The 25,136-nt window shown below is 34.4% G+C and overlaps 2 protein-coding genes and 1 long non-coding RNA gene across 3 annotated transcripts; all 3 read left to right on the top strand.

The window, feature by feature from the left end:
* The first annotated feature begins 4,713 nt into the window (after positions 1-4,713).
* On the top strand, positions 4,714-11,655 carry LOC110099862 (psbP domain-containing protein 6, chloroplastic). Its single transcript, XM_020827159.2, has 3 exons — positions 4,714-5,126; positions 7,619-7,935; positions 11,275-11,655. Exons 1-3 carry the CDS (start codon positions 4,772-4,774, stop codon positions 11,443-11,445), a joined length of 843 nt encoding a protein of 280 aa, XP_020682818.1. The 5' UTR covers positions 4,714-4,771; the 3' UTR covers positions 11,446-11,655.
* Positions 8,322-10,042, top strand: LOC114579502. The gene is made up of 2 exons (XR_003700526.1): positions 8,322-9,303; positions 9,393-10,042. It is a non-coding gene; the product is annotated as an uncharacterized LOC114579502 (long non-coding RNA).
* Positions 11,656-19,035: 7,380 nt separating the features above from the next.
* LOC110099861 (probable inactive leucine-rich repeat receptor kinase XIAO) lies at positions 19,036-21,031 on the top strand. Its single transcript, XM_020827157.2, has one exon. It carries the CDS (start codon positions 19,368-19,370, stop codon positions 20,616-20,618), a length of 1,251 nt encoding a protein of 416 aa, XP_020682816.1. The 5' UTR covers positions 19,036-19,367; the 3' UTR covers positions 20,619-21,031.
* The last annotated feature ends 4,105 nt before the right edge of the window (positions 21,032-25,136 follow it).

The following is a 25,136-nucleotide window of genomic DNA, read 5'->3' as shown; positions in this document are numbered from 1 at the left end:
GTCATCGGTCCTTTGACTAGCTCTTCAAATTAATGTAATCTGACCACCTCTAAATCGAGGGACGGGTCAACCATTGTAATTCACTCAAGTTTAGTGGAATATTTTTACGTGGGCGAGGCCCCGTGGTTTTTCCCTCTTCGAGTTTTCCACGTAAAAAAATTATGTGTCTTGATCTCTCTCTTTCTACTTGCGTGCTGGATCTTCGTACAATGCTAAGACGTTAAACTTCATTTTTCTCTATTGTCACGAATATTCTTGGACGCAACAAGCACATAACTCAGTAAGTAATCAAAATCTTACAACTGAAATCAATGCATGATAAAAGAGAATAATATGTTATAAATTATATAAAGAAATATATACATCAATATATCTATATCAATTATATGTATCAATAATCTTTCCATAACATATCATACCTCAGTTAGTTATGTTTCATTCTTCCATCACAAACTCTAATCAATCAGTTAATCAATTGATCTTTATCGCTCAATCAATTCCATTCAATTTTATCATCCATTCAGCTCACATCAATCTATCAATTACAATCACAAAATTAATAACAATATTTAGTATTAGTAATAAAATTGTATCGGTGACAATAAAAATATTATTAATCAATATCAATATAAAAAAATAGTAATCAATTTCAATATAAGTATCAATATTATTAATCAGTATCAATATCAATAATCAACATTAATAACAAATTCAATATCAGTATTAATATCTGACTTTAAGATTAGGGTATCTTGAGTTTGCGAGCATCACGTGCAATCAATTATATCAATAAATAAGTGTTCTATCAGATATTCATATGAGAGTATTTTACTTATGTACTTTTGAATCTCAACCAGTCGCTTCTTATCAGTTCTAATTAGTATACTTCTTATAACTCTCATTGTGAATCAGTCACCCCGACTCCTTATAACTCTCAGTCAGTTTTCAGCTCCTTATAACTCCCATTAGTGAATAATATGAATCAATAAAGTATCATGTGGGGTTGTCATATCATATATTTGATATCAACCAATACATCATTTCTTCAATATTGGTAGTACATTCTAGTATATATCACTCATATTAGCATATTCCATTTTTAGTATACATTTTTTCCTATTCATTTATATAAAAAATTCATATATACATATTTAATTAGTCAAAATGCAATAAAATCATATAAAATCATTTAGAATAATCAAATATATAACATTTAAAAAAATAAATGGTGATAGCTTACGAGATCAGGGGATATTATATTTTTGATAGATTTAAGAGAGATAAAGTTCGTAGAAATCAAAGCTATTAAAAATACGAGTAAGAGATTAATCACTTATAACGAATAAAATAAAATTCGAAATAGGAATGAAGGGCTAATATGACCCAAAGGTCTTACTGTCTCCTTTCTCCTCCCCTCTTTTAATTTCTTCCTAGCTCAATAACAAGTGATGGAGGTAGTGGGGGTGTGTGTGTGTGTGTGTGTGTGTGTGTATACTATTAGTGTCTTAGTACCATAACACTCAACTTCAAAAATTTTATATTTTTCAAATAAATTCATTTCTTACATTTAGGTTATTAGAAACAGTGGTCAAAAGGATTATAATCAAGTGATGATGATTATAATGGTAGTAGTTTGACAATGGTGATAAGATGAATGTGGTTGACCGATGGTAGTAAGAGGACCATACTTAGGCATCGATGGTCAGAGGATTGTAGTTTGATGTCGATGGCTAGAGAAAAATAGTCAGGTGAATGTGGTCAAAGGACTGTAGTTGAGCAATGGTGGTTGGAGGTGTAATGACTTCTTTTGTAGTGGTTAGATGACATTATAGCAACTTGATAGAAAATTCCATGTTATTTAAGATTTACAAAAAGTTTTATTTTTGTACATTGAACATGGTTATAGTTTCTATATAACCTATCGAATCGTCTGCTCACTTTATGTGTGGCCCCAACAGAGTGAGATCAGGGTTACAATTACTATTACTTTTTGTTTTATTTTATAGATGATTTATTTATAATCATGGAGAAATTGTATTTTGTTGAGATAATTAAAGAACCATAATTATTATATAAAACATTTTGATGTGAATGTATCTAAAACATCCATATGTACTGAGAAATATTATGTTAAATTTCTATTTGTTGATGCTTTTAGTAGTTATAATATCTAAATTTAATGATGAAAAAGAAATTCTCTCAAATAAAAGATATTGGGTAAATGCTCTATCATATATCTTATATAATATGTCTCGTTAGGATATTGATGTTGGGTTGGGTCATGATTGGAGGGTTGTAGTTATGCAATTTGGGTTGAAGGATCATGATGCAATGATGATGATCATGCGATATGTCGACAATAGTGATAATGTGGTTGCTCGATTAGATGGCGGGGTCAAACAATATTCCAATGGTGATATCAGACATTTGTCTGATGGTGGCGGTTGGTCGTTGGTTTATTATTGATGATTGGACAATGGCCCAATGATGCCCAATGATGATGATGATATGGGGATCTAGCAATGGTGCACTAGTGGTGTTTTGACATCTTTAGAGCCAAGACCAAGCTCCTCTCACTCTCACATAACGATGCAAAAAAGTGAGGGTTAATTTAAAGATTTTTAAAGATGCATACCTTGTAATATATATCCAAAAAAAAAAAAAATGCTCCATTAGATAACACATATTGATTCTATTGTTAATAGACAATTTATTCAACATTTAAGTACCTTAATGATGTCAGATTTAAGCAAACTAGGGTTCATCGAATTTGTCTCATCAAGATGCTCAATTTAACCATACGCATGCCAATTTTGAAGAATATTTGACCATCCAATTAGGATCATGAAGTTTCCAATTATACTTTAGGTGCTTGACTTAGGCTCATTCAGGCTTGGATTGGACCACTTTTGATATTGTTGGGTCCATCTTATGTGATACTCAATTCAACTATAAGTTTGCTAAAATTAGAGTTTAGACGATCTCAAATTTAATAGGGGATGGTCTCAAATTTAATGATCTTCCGATGGACAATCAATTGTTTGACAAAAGCCTGACTATATCGATAAAAAGTATGAAAAGGAGGTACTATATGAGTGACATCAAAATAGATCAACCCCAAATTGGTGTTGATTTTATGGTGGGAGAACACAATTGTACTACATGAGTGGCAACATAGTTTTTTGTTGATAGCATCCTCCAAGAGTTTGAAGTATTTGAACTTGAATTTCTTTTATCCTAGATTTGAGATCCTCCAAAGTGAGTCTTGTGTAACCTACAATAACTAAATTGTGTTGTTATTGATTGACTGATTAATTGTTAGCCACTAAAAAAATATTCGTAATATGTTGGTAATATTTTTTCACAAGCAAACCAACTTGTTACATGATAGAAAATTTATGATTGTTGAGTATTTAAAATAATAATTTAATACAATGATCCCGTGCGCATAAAATAGAAGTTATAAGAGATACTATAGTTTTTGCGCATGAAGTATAAAAACTGGAAAAATAACAAGGCTTGACTCAGTTGCAATAGTTCATTATATAATTGAAAGTATAATATTCTACTCTTCTTGGAAGACAATCTTATATAATTGAGATCAATTGTTTGATTCCTTTTATTGTGATTGATTGTTTGATTCCTTTTATTGTGATTGCAAAATAGTTAATGGAGGGTGGAGATGATCATACTATGTTAGTTAATCAACAACATTATAACATAGGTTGGGTATCCACTTTCAATGGTCCCAACTGATAGTAGCAATCATCAGGGTGATATTCTGGAAACGCAATATAACTCTTAAGATCTCTAAACTTCCGAGCTTAATTTATATGAAAAATATAGCCTTGTTTGATAATTTTTTTAAGAGGAATACTTTAATAAATTTGGCAAGATCTCAAATTACTCCATCGAAGAGGCTGTATCGATCCCCTTAATCATAGATCATTTATTCAATGTTCTAGTATTTAAATGACCTCATAATTGAGTTATTTTGAATTCATTAGATTATGCTCATTGAGCTACTCTATTTGGCTAAAAGCACATAATATTTGAAGACTATTTAGTCCTTCAATTAATATTATAAAACTTTCAAATACGTTTCAAATATTTGATTTGGGTTTGTTTATACTCAAAGGATCATTTGTGATGTTAATGATTTTTTTCATCAACATATTCAATTTGATTATAAGTTTGTTGAAGTCAGAGTTTTGATGATATTAAAATTGATTTCATGAGTTTTAAATTCAAATATTACCTCGAGATCTGCGTTGATCAAGTGATTTTTTTGGGAGATATAAAAATTATAAATTTTAATAAACACTACTTGATATACTTTTTAATATATATTATTTAAGCTAAAATTTGGATTTATTATTCCAAATATTCTAAAACTATTGTATATATGATAAATAATAATAAAAGAAAAACTAATTATTAGAATTTTTATTGCTCCAAATATATAATTTTGAAATAAATTTTCTTAGGTAAAATTATTAGCTAATATTTTTTATCATAATGTCTCTAAAGAAGGATAACATCTTATATTCATAAAATTTTAAAAAAGTAATCACTATTTTTTTTTGGATAATCCATTTGCTATAATCGAATTTAATTAACCTAACTTGAAAGTTAATTAAGATTTGAATATTTAAAATTGACTAAACCTTTAAGAAGTTCAATTGGAAAATCATTTGAAGTAATAAAATTCCAACTTATTTGGAAAGGGAAAAGAAAATCTTGGATAATAAAGTAGTGGGCGGGATGGTTTATGGATTGCAAGCTTGAGCTCCCATCAATGGTGACTGCGTCGGCCGTTCGCGTCTCATCTCTTTTTTCCTCTTCTGGGGTGTCCTCCTTTCACCCGCTGCATCAGCCGGAAGTCTCCACCGGAGTCATCTCCTTATCTATTCCGAACATTTCATATCGCGGGCTACTAAGCTCTCCGGCGGCTGGAAGGAGGGATTTCCTCAGGGGAATCGCTCTGGCATCCGTATTATTGATTAAGTCTTCGGATTCGAAGGCGAGGGAGGTCGAGGTTGGGTCTTATCTTCCCCTGTTCTCGTCGGACCCATCTTTTGTTCTCTTTAGGGCCAGTCCCAGTGATACTCCTGCACTCCGTGCCGGTATTATCTTCTGTAATTTTTATATTCTATCGTTTTGCTTTTATGGTGATTTGAATTTTATTATGATTACAAGTTTTTTAATATTGAGGTGCGTCGCCGTCGCTCGCTAATGTTACGTGAGCTATTGATCGAAATCTTTAAATTATGGTGGTTGTCCGATACGCATTCGTTGCTGTTAACATACAGATGTTCAACACATTAATTTCAAGGCTATAGTTCTTAATCAATGCATGAATCATTTAAATTTTATTTATTTTCTTTCACTTCCATTCAATCCAATCAAATTATATAGCAGTTTGTCAACCACTGTTGTGAATATGAAGTGCATGACAGAGAGGGCATCTTTCTTGGGTTTAGAGGCTCGATGATGAAATTTACGCAAAGTTTTGTGTATCACGGACTGTTTTGGAGCTGATAGAAAGAGTTATTAGCCTTTGAGATCTTCAAGTTTGCAGCTACTGTCAATCATGGAGATTCCAGTAATGTGAGTCACGCGGTTTAAACTGGCGATTCAGGGTAACAATGTATTAGTAGGGATTAGCATGTTTGTACTGATTCTCCATGTGATAAGGAACTTAAGTGGAGGAGGTTGTAGGGCTGTAAACAAAGCTGTAGTTACCTGAAATTGTTGGTTGTTTAGTGTTGGCAAAGTATGCCAATATTTGTTTTATATAACAAGTTAAACATTTCTGGTGTTGATAGAATTGCAGAATACTAAACCTAAATGGCGGGGCAAGTTAAGGACATGAGGTAGAATGATATGTTGTTCCTGTCACTTGACACGCGGTTGACTTGGGCAAAATAACAGTTTAACAACATGTTATTTAGCAACAGCTAAAATATTCTTGAAAAATATTGGCTGATTAAACTGGTTTGGACTTTAGAGCTTTACAATAATGGTCATAGATCATAAAAATGATACATAAACGAAAAAATGTAGTTCTAAAAGTCAGAATTATAGTTTAAGCGTTTAACTCATGGTTAAATTGTTAAATTTAAGGGAACGTTGAAGATGGTTATTTGCCTGCAAGGGTCCAAATGTACAAAAGGATACTTTAGATTGTTTATTTAGTTGAATACTATATTATTATTTTTTGAATTTTCTTTTCCCTATAATATCTTAATTATTAATAATTTCCCTTTTATTTTTCACGACGATCAGTCATCCAAATACTAACAGGATTTTAGGTGAATTATCATGACTTATCCTAAGTTTCTAAAAAGGGTTTTCAATAATGTTCATATATCATAAAAATGATACATAAACGAGAAAATGTAGTTCTAAAATTCATAATTGTAGTTTAAATGTTTAACTCATGGATAAATTTAAGGGAACGTTGAAGATGGTTAGATGTTTGCAAGGGTCCAAATGAACAAAAGGGTACTTTTAATTATTTTATTTACTTGAATACTATATTATTATTTCTTGAATTTTCTTTTCCCTATCATATCTTAATTTTTAATATATTCCCTTTTATTTTTCACGACGATCAGCCATCCAAATACTAACAAGATTTTAGGTGAATTATCATGCTTATGCCACATTACAAAAATTAGGCATTATGTTAGTACAATAAGATAACTTCCCCCAAAATCAGGTAGTTACACTTATGCCACATTTAAAGGAATCATTGATCAAACTTGTACATGCGATATTAAAAACCATTAAGAGAAGTTTTATTCAACCATTGTTTGTTTCTTAAATATCTCAAAATATATATTTATATGTTCCTTCTCCCTACATTCCAAATCATGGATGCGGTAATGAGTTTTGCAGGGCTATTCATTAAGGGTAGTTTAACCTTTGGATACTCAATTACTTTTTGGGTTGGTCAGAACATGGATGCATGAGTGATGGATGTTCATGATAGGTAATGATGATGGATGATGATTGTGATGGTAGTGGGCAGTGTCGTTGGCAGTGTTAGTGGTCTCAACTAGCAATGCGTAGTGGCGGATGTCGATGATAGACAATGGCTTGCGATGCGCTATGAATGGCGACAACTTATTGGGTTATAGGATAATTTGTAAGCATAAATGGGCTCACAAGCTAGCTTGAAGCTCGTTAAGTTTGGTCTTTTATACTCTAGCGATGGTGATGATGATGTACATCCTTCTCCATTCAACATCACCAAATGATTGATTATATTTGACGGATATATTATCCTACCTTAACTAAGGGTAATGGTGCTCCATAATCTTGATAAATTTAAAATGTAACATCATTATCCATGTTATTTTTCTGTTTTGAAGTGGTCAAAAGATTCATATATAGCAATAAGATATGGAAATTTTAATTTGATTAATGTGACAAAGACTAGTGCATTTTAATTATTTGCATGACTCTATACTCCCTTGAATCGAATATCACGTGCAAAGTTCTTATAATATGAGCATATATCACTTGTTTTTAGAGCTTTTCAGTAATTTCGGTCTTTTTTTTTTTCAAGGTAATTTATTTTGAAATTCGCATTTCAATATGCAATCTGCAGGCAATGTGCAACCCTATGAATTCATTCTTCCGCCAAGTTGGAAACAAACAAGAATTGCCAACATACTTTCTGGAAATTATTGCCAACCCAAATGTGCTGAGCCATGGGTGGAGGTAAAATTTGAAGATGAAAAGCAAGGCAAAGTTCAGGTGGTCGCTTCACCTTTAATACGCCTAACAAACAAGCCCAATGCAACTATTGAAGATATTGGAAGCCCTGAGAAGGTGATTGCTTCTCTTGGTCCATTTGTGACGGGTAACACGTATGATTCTGATGAGCTCCTTGAAACATCAATAGAGAAGCATGGCAATCAAACGGTATGTTTTTTCATGTATATGCATTCATAATATTGTATTCATTTTGATATATTGTTTGTTTATAATCACCGTTAAGCATGATGTTCAGTTTTTTTTGTTCAGAAAATAATCCTATGCAAATGGCATCATTAGGATTTAGGTGGATTTAAGCATTTAGTTGTAGTGCACATGCTGTCAATGATTGGGACACATCGTTTCTCACACTCAATCAAGATCATACAATGGAGTTATTGGGTCGAATGTGATCTAGTTGGATCATGTTTGATCCGAATCGCATCTGAAAGAGATAATCTAGTCATTTGAGAGATCGACTAGTCCATAATTTACTCTTAACGACTCCTTATCTGATTTGCTTTGTTTGACCATCAATAGTTAGTGGTTTAGTGGTTGACCAACGTTTTAGGATTGTTGGATGTCGGCCTTCGCCAGGATTGCAATAATTGTTTGCCACTTCATCCATGGTGCCAAAATGTCACGTTCATCTCTTCATTCATGTTAGACGCGTCAACCACATTGTCATCTCCAGAGCTGTTAAGACTACTATTTATTCATTGATTGTTATGCAAGAATAAGTTTTTGAACCATTGTATATTTGAATAAATTTTGTTACAGAGAGAGGAGATATTGAGTATATGTTTGGGAGAAAACTTCAAACATATTGGTGTTATTATTGTGCCCAATAGTGGATGTAGGCTATCATTGGAGCCACTTATATTCTGGTATTCTTTTATTTATTTATGAGCTTATCGGGCCTATTGTATAATGCCTTCATCAGTGGAGTAAACTGATTGAAGGCTTCCTTTTCTTACAATTGTGTTCTCGTAAACATGAATTAGTGGGGAGCTTCAAAGCCATCTGAGGCATTCTCATTATGGTGCCAATTCTTGTTATCCACATCTTTTGGTGCTCTCATTGAGATACTTCAAACCCAATTTCAAACCCAATGAATAAGTTTGATGGATTGCTCTAACTTTAATAGGGATTGATTGTCGATCGCTACCTTTGCACTAGCCATCGGAATGTTGCTTGCCTCTTCACAATAGAATTCTTTGTTAGGATCTTGACATAGTTTCAGAAGTTGTTTGAAAAAATGGACATTATTGCAAACAAATTTTTTATTAGTCACACGTGTGTTGTCGCGGCCTTTGCTGCTTTAGTTTTTTCTCCTCAAAATATTATTCATGTTGCTATTTTTGACCGACCCCGATCGGACAAGTTGCTCTAACTATATTGACATCTCAGACAATAAATCTCTGGGGGAAGCACCCCATGGAGGAACCATCATACCGCCATTGGAGTTTGTAACTTATAACTTGTTCGTGTTGGAGGCCCTTTTGCCAAAACTAAAAATCCTTCCTCTTGACCACTGTGAGGATCTTAGTGACGCTGTTGAGCATATGAGAGGCTTTAAGAATGCTATGGATTTGACACTACTTATAAGAAACATACATTGTCAGATTTTTGCTGCCGTGACGAAGGACGCTAGGCGAAGATGATTTGTGAAGCTCTTGATCGGCATCATCACCTCCTTTGACAGTCTGCACTATCAATTCGTGGTAGAGTTCATCACTTCCAAGTGAGCATTGAAATCCACTCAGACCCTCTTTACAATTGGAGAAGGGGAGAGAAGTCCCTCAGGGATTACGTATATATTTACATAGGGTTCTAGGGAGGTGATAAACTCTTAGGCGAGCTTCTCAAAGACAGCTTTCACTATGGTCATGCGTAATTTTTTTTAAAGCAGAAAGAAGAACCCTGTGACTTTGGAAGAAATGGTGGAGCGGGTACCCTGGTTTGTAGATGTAGAGGATTGGTTCTCCCATGATCCACTGGGAGAGGTTTCAAGCCACAAGATTGCCCTTATCATCCCTTGAGCCTGAAGACTTCCTTGTGGTGGCAAAATGAAAGGGATCACTTGTCTGATTGTCGCATCATCCCACAAGGTTGAGAAGAGCCATGCCTTTTTTACGCCTTTGACGCAAAACATATATTGATGGAATTCAACGAGGATCGACAAGATTTTCATGTCGATATATGGAAAAGTTTTATTTATGGTGGCTAATTTGATGAACTTTATCGGAGAATTAAAACTCTTTGAATTCTGATTGTATCTTTGATTCTTTCCTGAGAAAAGACTAATTTTACAAGTACCGGTTATGCTGATTGACAGCTTCGTTGAGTTGGAGGGAGGAGATCTTTCTTGGACTTCCTTTTTTTTTTTGAGAAGCAAAGATTATCAGATTAGAATAATGTTTTTTATGCGATAGCAGAGCATGAATTCTAGGTGGCTGTCCTAGTTCATTCAAAAAAAGAAGCAGTCTCTCTGCAAGCGAATATCAATTGTTCTCTTGCAGATGTTGAAGTTTATTGGTTGGATCTTGTCTAAGGTTTCGTTTAGGACGGCTTTCTTAATGTTTTTTAAAGCAGTTTTTTAATACAAAAAATTAAAAATTTTGTACTTGAAAGCTGCTAAGAAGCAGTAAGAAAGCCGAAGCCGTCCCAAACGAAGCCTAAATCTTTGGTGACTGTCATGCTTATTTCTTATGTTTTTCCCCACATCCTGCAAATCAAGATGCAGCGTCTCCACTCATTTTGTTGGTTTAGTTGTACAAATACGGTGCACATCACATTCCAGCTTTACAAAAGGGTTTTAGGTCACCAGGCTTTCTAAAAGTCCTGCCCGTTGTAAGAAATACCTAATTTATATATGAACTTTAGGACCACTTCAGCAAAATCCAGAGTCATTTTTCGAATCCCTTTTTGATTTTTCATCCTCCCTAACTTTCTCCACCTCATAATTACAAGAACAACGCAACTCACCTTTGCCTGTTGGTTGAGAGCTTAGGCTTCCAACTAAGAGGTCTTTTGTTCGAGTCTTTGTGTATGCGATGTGTGTGTGAGTTTGCATTTAACCTAAATGTCCCAAAAAAAATAGTTACAAGAACATAAATAAACAAATTTGAATTAGATGGTACTTGGCTCAGCTGAGCTCCAGCACAGCCTTAACTGCTAGTTACCAGGTACATTATGCCCCTAATATTTTTGAATTATTCCCATTTCACCAACTTTTAAGGGAATCTCAACTCACCTGCTTTATTGATCATAATTTATGTTTTCCTCACCAGTTTTAGGCTTCGTTTGAGACGGTTTTCTTATTGCTTCTAAAAGCAGCTTTCTAGTATAAAAATTAAAAAAATTTGTATTAAAAAGCTGCTTTAAGAAACAATAAGAAAGTTGTCTCAAACAAAATCTTAATCTGTTTTGATGATCTATAATATGAATTATTTCACTTCTCTGCAAGCTGAATGCTTCTGATATTAATTTATTTGTAATACTCAGTACTATTCCTATGTGCTGGAGACTCCATATGCTTTGACTGGTTCACATAATCTAGCAAAAGCCACAGCTAAAGGAAGCACAGTCGTCTTGTTCGTAGCAAGCGCAAATGATAAGCAGTGGCCAGCTTCTCAGGAAACTCTCAAGGCCATGGTTGATTCTTTCCAAATATAAGGTAAATTACAAATTGCCCCCTCTTTATTTTCAAAATACGCATTTCATTGCCCGGCATGAGAATTTTCTGTATGTTTTCATAATCAAAATTTACATAAGAGTTATGTGTATATTTTAAATATTATTTGGGGTATTTTCCTTAGTATTAGCATTACAGAAACTGCTTCAACTACTGATTACATTATGGATTCAAATATTTTGTTTGGGGCAGCTTTTTTAAAGTTTTTTAAAACAGCTTTTTAGTATAAAATTGTAAGTTCAAAAATTTTTTGTATTAAAAAATAGTTGAAAGCTGTCCCAAATGAAACATAAAAAAAAAAACTTATTGAGGAGAATATAGCTTTTAAAGTTAAAGTCATATATTTTTATCTGTAAATCAAATAAACCCGTAGCTCCATTTATCACTTCCAGTACATGGAACTGTGGATCTTTTATTATTGTGTCCCCCTTTCTCTTCTAGGACCTCTACTATTCATGATCTTTATATAAATAAACAACACAATTGGGGTGGTCATCACTTGGAATGGAAAAGGCTGCAAACTGTTTTCTTTATTGATTTTGATTAAAATGTGTTTTCTGGATTGAAATATGGAAATAATTAGGTTGAATTTTTTAGTTCTATTAAAGTTTCATTCGGAACATTTTTTTTACGGTTGTCTACAATAATTTTGTAGCACAAATTTTTGTTAAAAGTAATAAAAAAATAGCGATCAAAAGCTATTATAAACGAAGCATAAGTCAGATGAAATTCAACAATAAGATTTTGTTTGTGACAGCTTTCTTATTGCTTTTTAAACGGTTTTTTAATACAAAAATTTTTATATTTTACTAAAAAGATGCTTCAAGAAGCAGTAAAAAAGTCGTTCTAAAGGAAGTCTAAATCTAAGTAGTGAATTCCCTAGAGAATTCTCATTCTAGTGCAAAAAGAATTTATTAAGATATAAACTAGTAATAGATTTGCTTTTGCATCTAAATAACTAAAAGCCTTTCATAATGCAAACATAACCACTAGTTGACTTGCTACATTTCATTGATTTAAAACGAATTCAAGGAGTGTCAAACCAATATAATTTTTTTTATTCACATTTCTACATATAAATATAGGACCATTTAGGAAACACAATCATTGCAGATAAAAGTTAGACCAGAAACAAAATCCCTTCAAATGAAAAAGAAAAAGCCCATAGGCACAATCATCACCTGAATCAGAGGCTGCAATCAGAGATGTTGTGCAGCAGCCCCCTAATCAATTCAATCTAAATTAGTTAATTGAACAATTCCAGACAAACATGAAACATAAAACCTACCAAGGGACAAGACTCCATGGTTTCACGTGGAGAGAGAGTAGAGAGAGAGAGGAACTTTTATTTTGGTCCGGTCACTTGACGTAGCTCTACGTTCAGACGCCAGTAAAATAGTGACACGTTCTCACTATTTACCATGCGGCCCGATAACCCCGACCCGGAACGGAGACAGGATTGCTATGTTCGCGTGTTGCTTGGTATTGCTCGGTATTTGCTCGGTATTGGTCAACAATAACGAGAAATACCATTATGTGAAGACCAATACCGAGCAATACCGAGTTTTTATCGGTATTGGTCTTCACATAGCGATATTTTTTATTATTGTCAAGAGATACCTAGAGCAATACCGAGCAATACGCGAACATAGCAATCCCGGGTCAAGTCGTCGGGCCGCGCGGTATTGAGTAAGACCACGTGACAACATGTTATTGGCATTCGAACGTAGAGTTACGTTAGTTCACCTGACCTAATAATTGAGAGAGAGAGAGAGAGAGAGAGAGAGAGAGAGAGAGAGAGAGAGAGATGGTAACATTTTACTTAACATAAAGATAGATAGTATAAAAAATTAGAAATTGTGTTAAGATGGCTTGGTGAGAATTATTAGATTTGTTTTGTTTTTGTGGCCTAAAAGCTCATAGGAAGGGTTTGATGAAGGCATGTGGTGGTTTAACGTTTTGCTTCTGAAGGATTACTTATTAAAATAACTTGTTGATGGCATGTGCATGCTACAATGGAATATAACTATAACTAAAGGATATGTGCATGTTATGTAAATTTCTTCAACACATATTCATCTTTATTGAAATTAAAACACTTGCAATCCTCAAATTTAAAAAAAAATGGTTTTTTTTTTGTTATTTTTGACATATTATTTATTAATTTTTATTTAGGGTTTAGTGTTCTTCATTTGATGAAGATGAAAATATTATATGAGAGTTTTCTCCCTTACATTGTCCATGCTACATAAAATTCTTATAAGCCAAAAGATAAGATTAAACTTAGGGTTCGTTTGGGATAGCTTTCTTAATGCTTTTTAAAATGATATTTTTGTTAAAAAAAATTTTGAACTAAGAAGTTGTTTTAGAAAGCAATGAGAAAGCTGTCTCAAACGAAGATGACTTTCCTATTTCTTTTTAAAGCAGCTTTCTAGTACAAAATATTCTAGCTTAAATTTTTCTTGTACTTAGAAAACTGTTTAAAAAAATAGTAAGAAAGTTGTTCCAAATGAAGTTTTAGGCTTCTTTGAGTTCAGCTTTTGATCGCTATTATTTCTCTATTTTAAAGAATTTTTTTGTACTAAAATTTATTTTAGAAAGTAATGAGAAATCTATCTCAAACAAACTTATTAATTTGCTAAAGCTTATAATTTTTTATTGAAATAGATTCTTGTTAAGGAACACCCATGTGCTGGCTTGGAGCTTCTCATCTTGTTTAATGTGTAGAAGTAGAATTGTTAATTAGAAATAACATTTTTTTACGTAGTTATTTGGTAATAAAAAGAATCAGAATATTTTGATTCAAATTTTATCAATTAAGTTTTATAAACATTAAATTTATTTTGTTAAGAATATAATACGTGATAAATTAATTAAATTTTAATTTAATTATATATATATATATAGCTAGATTATGTTATTTGAATGGTGAATAAAATAAATTATTGTAAATTTAAACAAATATTTGGTTGTATTTTGATTTAAGGTTGCTATTCTTAGCTAATAATGTTATTTTATTAATGCATAATGATCTTTTAATATTATTGCTGCTTGTAATTAATTATGAGTATTGGATTAATTATAATTTATTTTCTTAATGTATTTAAGAAAACTCAGTAGTATCTTTTCATGAAATATTTCATATAAATCATTTAGTACGCATAGAAAAAGTTATAGAAAGTTTAGTTTAAAATTTTTTTTACCTGTAAAATTCAGAAAGGAAAAAAATCACGAGATTTTACCAAATTGCAGTAATTCAGTGCAGAATAGGAGATACAAAAAAATTCTCCTTTACTTATAATTGAAGTAGAAATAATTATGTTTTTTCTGTTATAGGGATTACATAATTCAGATGTTCATAGTCGGACAATAAAAATCAAATAACAGGGTTAGATCTTGATAGGAGTTTGAAGACAGTAGTGAATATTGTCTAATGACGGTCTTTATCCCACCAAGTGTTGTAGGCGATGATAGTAAAAAAATGCAAGAGTGCGCTTTAATTCTTTCAGCTCTTCAAACTCTTATGGAGAGAAGAATGTTCTATTTATAGTTTTTTTGAGATGAACATTTTAATAAATTTGGCCAAAGTTAAAATCACTCAATCAAATGGTTTATATTGATGTCTTGATCATAAATCATTTATTAAATATTTGAATGTCTTAATAATATCAAAAACTAATGATCTTATGCTCGTTAGATTCATCTCGTCTAATTGCTGATTTGACTGTAAATACACGATAGTTGAAAGTTATTTTGTTCATTAATTTATGTTCAAAAGTTTTCAAACATAATTCAAGCGCTTAATTTGAACTAATTTGGAGTCTAATCGAATTATTTATAATATCAATAGGTTTGTACAATTCAACTATAAGTGGGTTGAATCGGAGTTTGAATAATCCCGAATTTAGTTCCAAAATTTTTTGGTTCAAATATTCCTCAAAATTCATGCCAATCATATAAATTTTTTTGAGTTCTATTCGTTCCAATAGTAATTATAATATTAATTATTGAATTAGATGAACTTACATAGATATTAGTTATAATCATATTAATAGCACTTTACTTCAGTTAATTATGCTCATTAAATTTTAGATCATTGATAAGATAATAAATTCTATTCCTATGTTTATCTTTAATATATCAACATGTAATATATATTTATCTATAATGATAAAAAAAATAGTTATTATTTATTGTTTTAATTTATATTAATTCAACATTCAAGCAAATTTTTTTTCTTTCAAATCCAATGCTTCATCAGGGATAGCTTTCTTGGTATTTTTTAAACCAATTTTTTCGTACAATAATTTCTTGAACTAAAAATTTTTCTAATAAAAAACTGCTTCATAAAACAATAAGAAAGCTGTCCTAAACGAGATTAATTATTCTGTGCGAACATTGGATGCCATTCAGAGGTAAATCACAGCACGTCACATCGCCCTTTGCTGTGTACAGTGGCTGTGTACTCTCTATATACCAGATGACGTGATGCGCTCTGATTCATCACTGAATACAGAGCTACGTCCGGTGTCCGCACTGAATAATTTCATGATATCAAATAATCCAAAAAAAAAAATCAAAAAAAAAAAAAAAAAAGAGAAAGGACCACGTTCAGCACTGTACAAGAAAAACTCTGTGGCCATATCTTGTTGCAGATGACAGAAGCCTTATTTACTTGCTTAAAACGCCAAGCCAAACACCATCAGCGCTTTCTATACTCTAGCAGTGGATCCTGCGATAAGTCCAATGCTCCTCACATGCAGTTTCTTCTCCCTCCACTCCATCACAGCTTCAGCGATACGTCGCAGTACAGCTCATACGCCTCATCCCCCATACGAAACACATTTTGTTTTGTTTTCTCCCCTTCTTCTTCGGCCCATCGAACGTCTCGTCTGTGTTTCATCTCTCTCCGTAATTAGATGCACGCAATGATCGATGAAGCTTCTTTGAAAAAACTCATCAATTATGGTCCCTTTTGTCGGAGAAATTATTCTGTGCAGAGACTGGACCAGACGCAGAATGTCATCCGAAGATCAACTAGAATCCGCATGATTGTTTGTTTGGGGAATTAACAGAGACAAAATGCTTTATTTTGGGATCTTTATTTGACTTGGGTGATGAAAAATAGTTTTAGGAGTGAAGTTATTTAGAAGACTTTATCTGTCTAACTCTTAATTATAGAGATTTTATTTGTTTGAGTCTAATAGTTTTACGATTTTGTCTCATTGGTGTTGCTTTTTAGGAGGCCAGCCATCTAGAAGTGCTCTTGCAGTATGTTTAATTTTAGAGGTTTTAATAGAATTTCAACCGTTACACTAAAAGAAATCTCGGTGTTTAAGATTTTAACTTTATTTTGTTAAGGGGTTTCACAATCATGATGAGTTTAATGAGTAAAAATTGTCTAATTTTGAGTGTGATAAGCCCTTGAATTGGTTGAATGATCTTTATGTGACTTTGAGTGAGATCATTTCATTGTGAATGGAATTCTGATATTTTTCGGTTGGAAACGAAGGGATTTAACTCTTCTTTTCTTTTTGGCTTTCTCTAATATTTTGTTAGAAATTAATAATTCAATACATTGAAGCATAAACTGATGGCGCGGAGCAAAAGGCTCTCAAATAGGGAAAATTATTATGTGCGGAGTCCGGACGAGTCCGGAGGTCAATCCGGATGCGCTATGCCACAAAATATACAATGCATTGGATGACGTGACACGTTCGAATTGACCTTCGAATACGTTCACACTCTGCACAAAATAATCTCTCCTCAATTAGTCGATCATATCTCTATTAGTAAAGAATAATAAAAGATTTGGCTCTTTAAAATTTAGTTTCTTATGTCATCTTCTAAAATAAAATTGAGTATAGATTACATTTAGTTATATTAAGATATGTCTTTGATTAATTTTTTTAAAAATTATGATCTAAATAAAGATAATTTTTTCTGATTTAAAATTATTTGTTGATCTTAGCTCTACATTATTCTTTATATTTATTGCGTCCTGGAGTATTCGCGGCGGTAGAGAAATAATAGTTTAACGTCTTAGCATTGCACAAAGATCCAGCACGCAATCAGATAAGAGAGAGGGTGTAGCTTTCATAAGAGACACCAAAGTTTTTACGTGGAAACCCTTGAATAGGGGGAAAAACCACGGGGCCTGGCCCAGTTTGAATGAATCCACTAGTATTTGCAGTCAATTACAAATGAGACCCTTCCTTAGGAGAAGGTATTGGCTCGATGTCACAAACGTACATCATATAAAGCACATTACATGTTGGGAATTACATAGACATGTTCTTTTGGTCGGCAGGACCATATTCAATGGGATGGAGGTTGGAAAGATCGTAGTTGGCGGGAGACCGGAGCCAAAAAGACCATTATCCGACGATGTAGGTCTTAATGACAGTAATATGTAGGAGACCGAGGTTAGAAATATCGTTGTAGTAGGGCGATACTTTGGTAGAACTCTGGGCATCAAGTGGTGTCTGGTAGAAGTCTGGACCTTAGGTGGTGGTCTAGCAGAAGTCCGAGCATCAGATGGTGGTCCGGCGAAAGTTCGGGCCTCAGGCGGTGGTCCGGCAGAGCAACAACGTCAGGCAGTGGTTCGGCGGAGGTGAGGGCCTTAAGTGGTGGTCTGGCGGAGGTGAGTGCCTCAAGTGGTGGTCCAGAGGAACTCAGGGTCTCCAGTGGTGGTCTGGCAGAGCAATGACATTAGGTGGTGGTTTGGCGGAGGTGAGGGCCTTAAGTGGTGGTCTGGAGGAGGTGAGGGCCTCAAGTGATGGTCCGAGAGAGCAACGATGTCAGGCAGTGGTCCGGCGGAGGTGAAGGCCTCAAGTGGTGGTCCGGCAAAGCAACAACGTCAGGCGGTGGTCCGCCAGAGGTGAGGGCCTTCAGTGGTGGTTTGATGGAGGTGAGGACCTCAAGTGGTGGTCTGGCGAGGGTGAGGGCCTCAAGTGGTGGTCCGGTGAAGTAACGAGGTCAGGCGGTGATCCGGCGGAGGTGAGGGCCTCAAGTGGTGGTCTGACGAGACTCCGGTGGTGGTCGAGGAGGAGCTTCTTCATTCTCTTGTTTCTCTTCTTCCTTCTTCTCTTCTTGCTTCGGTGCCCCCCTCAAGAGAAATGAGGGGTCTATTTATAGATTTCTAGAGTGACATGGCCCCCTAAAATAGGTGAGAGATCAAGGGTAAATGGGGAGTTGTTGGATGGACGGTCGATGTTCAATCCCTTGATTATAGACCGTTTGATGGATATTTGAATGTCTTAGTGATATCGGAATTCAGTGATCTTGGGGTCGTTGGATTCGTCTCGTCGAGCCTCTCGATTCGACTATAAGCATGTCATGTTTGGAAACCTTTTGGTAACCCGAATTGTTGTTCGAACCTTCCAATAGTGCTTTGGGTCCTTGATTTGGACTCATTTGGGCTCAGATTGAATCGAATTTGGTGCCGTTTCGTATTTCCGAGATGTTTAGTTCGACTGCAAGTTTGTTGAAATCGGAGTTCGGATGATCCCAATTTTAATTTTGAAAGTTTTCAACTTGATTTTGCATCGAGATTTGTGCCCGATCAAGATAATTTTTAATAACGTATCAATATTATATTTATATTTGATACATAAAAATGTGCACATCATAATCAGTAATTTTACCCAAAATAGATTGATAGTGACCAAATGATGAGACTTTAGAGTAAAAAAATAGTTTTACTCAAAATTAAGTAAGTTGTACCATACAAAGTAATTAATAAATATTCCTTTGAATCCCATTCATAGGATTTCGATTTTGACCCCTCTGCTCTGTCACCTTTGAACTCTTCCTCCCCTCCAAACTACTTAAAAAACTTACCTTTCCCCCTTCCCTCTGTCTTAGTTTGATTCCCTCACCATTCTTCTTATCCAGAGAATCCATGAGTCCAATCCACCCTCCCTTCCTCTTCCTCTTCTTCTTCCTCTTCCTCCACTGCTCAGCTCAGTCGTCACTATCACCTACAGACCGTCAAGCTCTGCTGAACATCCGCCAGAACCTCTTCGACCTTCCCGGCTCCACCTTCTTCTCTTCCTGGGACTTCTCCTCAGATCCCTGCCTCAGCTTCTCCGGCATTACCTGTTCGCCTGACGACGACGACAACAATTTCCTCCGCGTTTCCGTCCTCACTCTCGGCACTGGCTTAACGGACTCTCCTGGCCTCGGTGGCATTCTCCCCACTTCCATCTCCAACCTCACTGCCCTCACAGAGCTCGTTATCTTCCCCGGCCGCATCACCGGACAAATTCCTACAAACCTCGGCGGCTCTCTTCCCCTTCTCCGCCTCCTCTCCATCTCTTCCAACCTCCTCCTCGGCCCCATCCCACCTTCCCTCTCAAACCTTCCTTTTCTCCACACCCTCGACCTTAGCCAAAACCAGCTCCAAGACTCTCTCCCTCCTTCTCTCCTCTCCTCCAATCCCAGCCTCAAAGTCCTCATCCTCGCCTATAATGGCGGCCTCACCGGCCCCATCCCATCTCAACTCACCTCCGCCCCCAACCTCCTCCATCTCGATCTCCGCGGCAATTCCTTCACTGGTTTTCTCCCACCTCTTCCTTCCACCCTCCGCTTCCTCTCCGTCTCCATTAACTCCCTCTCCGGCCCACTCCCCCCCACCTTTCCTGCCCTCGAGTTCCTCGACCTCTCTAACAATGTTTTCTCCGGCGAAATACCGCCGACGATCTTCTCCCTTCCGGGGCTCTCCTCCATTCTCCTCAACGACAACAATTTCTCTGGCAATTTATCCCTTCCATTCTCCTCGGACACTACGGTAAAGTGGGCGGTGGTGGATGTCAGCCATAACATGCTTACGGGGGAGCCTCCGGCGGGTCTGGCTGCCGCCGATAGCCTATACCTGAACAACAATCAGTTTACAGGGGCGGTACCGGAGGAGTACATAGAGAGTATTTACAATGGAAGCATGACTACTTTCTACGCTCAGAGTAATTTTCTCAGTGTGTTCTCGCTACCGCCGTCCACAGTCGGAATGGCTGTTCCCGCGTCTGCTTCACTCTGTCTCTCTCACAATTGCATGCTGCCTCCACCGGCGGCCACCACCGGCTGCCCAGCCAGCGCGCAAGCCCACCTCTCCCGTCCATCTTACCAGTGCGCCGCGGCTTCTGGTGGCGATTAAAAGGCCAAATTCGCCCATGATGCATATTTTACAATTCAATTCTGTAAACTTCATATGATAGTTCTTTTAAGCAGAAGACCAGAAATCAATACTGTCAAAACAAAATTATCTCATAAAATATTGCAGAGTACATATCCAGAGTCGAATTAGTTCTTCCAAAGTTGGAGAGAAGGCCCTTAAGAGTTTCGGGAGAGAGAAAAAAGAAAATTTGGCTCTGTTTTTTACCAGCTTAGAATTGCTTCAATTCATTTTATTTGAAATACGGTAAGTCCAACGGTCCGATGAGACTGTGCGTGATGTGAAGGCAACCAATAAAGCTCGTGTCCTTTGTACCTTTAGATAAGAATATTTATAGCCTCTGTTCTTCACTTAGCATGAGTTTAATATAAATTCTAGCTGTTAATTTAAATTTAATATTTATAAAACAAAAAAATGAAAATAGTTCCCAAATTATTTTGTCCCAAAATTAATCATTTGATTATACAAAATTGAGCTAAAATAATCCTACATGTTATAATTGTTATATAAAATTGGTCCTAATTTAGGTTTTGTTTAGATAACTTTCATAATGTTTTCTAAAACAACTTTTTAGTACAAAATTTTCTTGAATTATAAAATTTTGTACTAAAAAGCTGTTTTCGAAAACAATGTCAAAGGTGTCCCAATCGAAGCCTTAATTTCTCAGCTTTACAGTATTGATTTAGGCTTCGTTTCGGATAGTTTTTCGTATTGTTTTTTAAAATGACTTTTTAATGTAAAATTTTCAAATTAAAGAAAATTTTATACTAAAAGCTATTTTAGAAAGCAAAAAGAAAATAGTCTCAAACGAAGTCTTAAATTTAATCTCAAATCGACCATTTAGATATGTTTTGTATAATTGAGGGAATAAATTTAGAGCGATGTTATAATTTGGGTCTAAAATGATCATATAGCGTATAATCTGGAGATAATTTTGAAATTTAACCCAATTATAAATTAATCGATATTCTTACTTAGTTTTTCTTCCTTAAAAAGGATATCTAAGGCTCATCTTTATTTTTTAATAACAATTATAATTATGTTTAGCTGAGTTTTTTTAGTATTTTTTTTTAAATTTTTATTATGAGACATAAATATTTATAATCAAATGTATTTCAATAAAAAATTTCTTATCTAAAGAATTATTCTTTGATTTGTTCAAAAGAAACAAAAAAAAAAAACTATCTTATTCATAATAAATTTTAAAAATTATTTTTAATTGGATTGGTAGCTAAAACTCACAATAAATCGATCAAAATTAGCCAAATAAGAGACTTATTGGGACAATAAATTCAGGGCTAAAAATGGTTGTCCTTGTGAGCTTTCTCTTTGATTTAAGGACAGCAGCAATGATGGATGAGCAGCAGTAATAATAATGGTCATGCTAGCTTCTGCCACTGCCAGACATTTTTCTTGGAAGCAAGCAAAGAAAGGTCACTGGTGGAATCTAAAGCTTCACATTTGGACGCTGTCTCACCATTTTTTTATCAAACATTTTCAGTCTTCATCTTTTCTTTAACTAAATATTACTATTTTTATGCTAATTTTATTCTTTAATATATTTTTTATTAGTGTTATCATTTGTTTTTATTAATAAGATGTTTGAGATAAATTCCTATTTTCCCCAAAAAAAAGAGATAAATTCCTATCTAAAAATAAAAATAAAAAAAAACATGAATAGTATTAAGGCATGCACACAGTCTAAGTTTGTCACTTCTAATTTGAACATGAATTTTAGCCTAATTAATTAATTGAGTTTGAAGTTAAGCTCAAACTTTTTTAATAAGAAATTAAAATAAAATAATAAATCAATATAAGTGTTATGGGTTAGAATATTTATGACGGTAAAGTAGGAACAACCGTGCGTCTTAGCGATAACTTGAGGAATGTTGAGTGACTGACCTGTGCGCGAAAGATGGGTAGAGCTTGTTGTGTCAGCAAGTTTATTATCTTGATGTGATAGGGGATGCATCCTTGACTAAAGGAGAGGGGTATTGCTTGAAATTGCTCAGGTTGAACATCTTCATTCATTGGTGGATTCTGAGGGAGATGAATATCATCCTATTGTGTTAACACCAGTTGCTGAGTCTCTCGTAGAAGTTGAAAGATCTTATTTTGATATTCTTTCATCTTTCAAATATGATCTTTTAGTGAAGGTACTGAAGTTCCTGCTCCTATAGGATTTTGCTTACAAGGATAAAAAGACGCAGATGCTTGACGTCCCTAATTTATAGACTGATTCCTAGATTGATGTGTGTTGGAGCGAGAGGCTCCCAAGTTATGATTGATAGACATGTTAGCCATTGAAGCAGTGCCTAGGATAGTGGGATTGAGTTTCGTACATATGGTGTCAAACTGTTACAGGCTAAAATATTCGCGACGGTAAAGTAAAAAAAAATTGTGCATCTCAGCATTGTACGCATATCCAGCTCACAAACATAAGCACAAGAACTTTTACGTAGAAAATCCTAAAAAAGGGAAAAACCAAATTAAGACCCTTGCCCAGTCAAAATGATTCAACTATTGTTTGAATAGGTTATGAAGCTTGACCTATCTCGAAACTTGAGGACAATGAAATTACAATTGTATGGATAGTTGGGCAGAAGCTTGTTGTCGATTGATAGACAGACGGAAGTCCGATGTTTGTTAATGGCTGGGCAGAAGTCCAGCGATGGCTAGTGATCCGACGATAGTTGAGGAGGAGTCTAAGGGCAAGAGAACTCTAATTTCTCTCTCTTCCTTGGTTGGGTCCTCTTTCACTGAAGAATAAGGGGACTATTTATAGTTTTTGAGACTGACATGACTAGTAAATAGAGAGTGTCAAGGGCAAGTTGGGAGTGTTCTAAATGGATGGCCGATATCGACTCCCTTGATCGTAGACCACTTATTAAGCATTTGATTACCTTAATGATATTATAATTTGCTCATGAGTTGACTCGACTCACTTACACTAGCACACTAATCACATAAAATAGGAAGGAGTCATTACTCCTTCAATAACTTCAAATTCAATTTAAGTGTATGTATAGGGAATTGTTTATATTTGTTCAATATAACCTAACATTAGTTCGGATCGGCTTATTTTATATTCATTAATGCTTTGTTTGAGACGGTTTTTTTTATTGATTTTTAAAGTAGCTTTCTTGTAAAAAATATCTATTTCTAAAAAATTTTGTACAAAAAAATTGCTTTAGAAAGCTATTAAAAAGATGTCCCAAATGAAACCTAAATTAATATTTAAGGTTCATATGAAAAATAACTACCATAAATTATATTAGTGAGTTGAAAATATCCAATTAATTATTTACTGAGGATATGAAAAACATATATATAATATCTAATGTCTTCTTCAATGTGCTTTATTGTTAGCATGAAAGAAATAATATTAATTCTTCAATTTATCAAATTTATTTATTTATTTATATATTGACTGCATTAAATTACAAATGTATGCACACATTCAATACATTCGGGTTCAAACTCATGACCTTATCTATCAGGATTATTTATTTATTTTATATATTAGGGTCGCGTAATATATGATTAATCAATTAAATTTTATAATTCAAAAAAACTTTGAAGTTGAATTCCATCATGAAGGGCCATTAAGGCATACATATGCTATTCACATGGACCAGCAAAGAGGCATTAATGGAAGCTCATCACCTCCTTACATTTTCTCTTATATATAAATAGGTTAGAGAATTTAGCTAAGAACTTTTAAATTTTGAATTGTTTTTTTGTTAGAATAGGAAATGAAATAATTACATATAGGAGTGTAACCGAGTCGAGTCGAGTTTGAGTCGCACGTGATTTGAGCTTGAGCTTGATTAATTTGATCGAGTTCGAGCTTGAGCTTGAGTTTTATTCTACGAGTTTGAACCAGATCACGAGTCGGCTTGTTTATTATGAAAAAGAGAAAATTATTATGATTCAAATGTAATGATAAAATGAATGAGATATATATTTTAAATATTTTTTCTATTATGTACTTAAAATTCTATGGTGAAAGCATAGCTGGCTCAAGGTTGGCTCGCGAGTGAGCTCGTTAAACTTGGCTCATGAGCTATTTATCGAGCCGAATCTTAGCCAGCTCATGAGTCAACTTGACCCACTTGCACTCCTAATCACATGTAGTGACGATGATGCTTTAGTTGTTTGATCAACACCATTTACAGCTATATTTATCTAGCTTAGTAACTGCACCATGATAAAGAGGAACTTTGTCCTTAGTGACATGATTGCAAGGCACATTTGGTTGTTTGCAGGCAGAAAAATTGTCTTTTTTTTAATATTTTATGTATGCAATTAAAATTATTATATTTTAAAGAGGATTTATGAATTACACTAAATAATTAAAAAAGCACATCAGTTTTGAAAACATATCGCTATGTTAAAACATCCAAAAAAAAATCATAAGAATTTTGTATGGATCATCTCCTAACTACCATTGCCAAGCAACGAGCAAATCGTTGCCATCATTTTTTAACCATCTTCAGT

This window comes from Dendrobium catenatum, unplaced genomic scaffold (genome assembly GCF_001605985.2).
Source record: "Dendrobium catenatum unplaced genomic scaffold, ASM160598v2 fragScaff_scaffold_437, whole genome shotgun sequence".
In the NCBI taxonomy this organism is placed as follows: Eukaryota; Viridiplantae; Streptophyta; class Magnoliopsida; order Asparagales; family Orchidaceae; genus Dendrobium; species Dendrobium catenatum.
This window is presented reverse-complemented; position numbering and strand designations above follow the sequence as displayed.

Excerpts from the sequence above, each read along its gene's own strand:
- LOC110099861 (XM_020827157.2), top strand. The coding sequence starts at position 19,368 with ATGAGTCCAATCCACCCTCCCTTCCTCTTCCTCTTCTTCTTCCTCTTC.
- LOC110099862 (XM_020827159.2), top strand. The coding sequence starts at position 4,772 with ATGGATTGCAAGCTTGAGCTCCCATCAATGGTGACTGCGTCGGCCGTT. Across the intron at positions 5,127-7,618 it reads TACTCCTGCACTCCGTGCCG|GCAATGTGCAACCCTATGAA; the intron begins GTATTATCTTCT and ends TGCAATCTGCAG. Across the intron at positions 7,936-11,274 it reads AGAAGCATGGCAATCAAACG|TACTATTCCTATGTGCTGGA; the intron begins GTATGTTTTTTC and ends TGTAATACTCAG.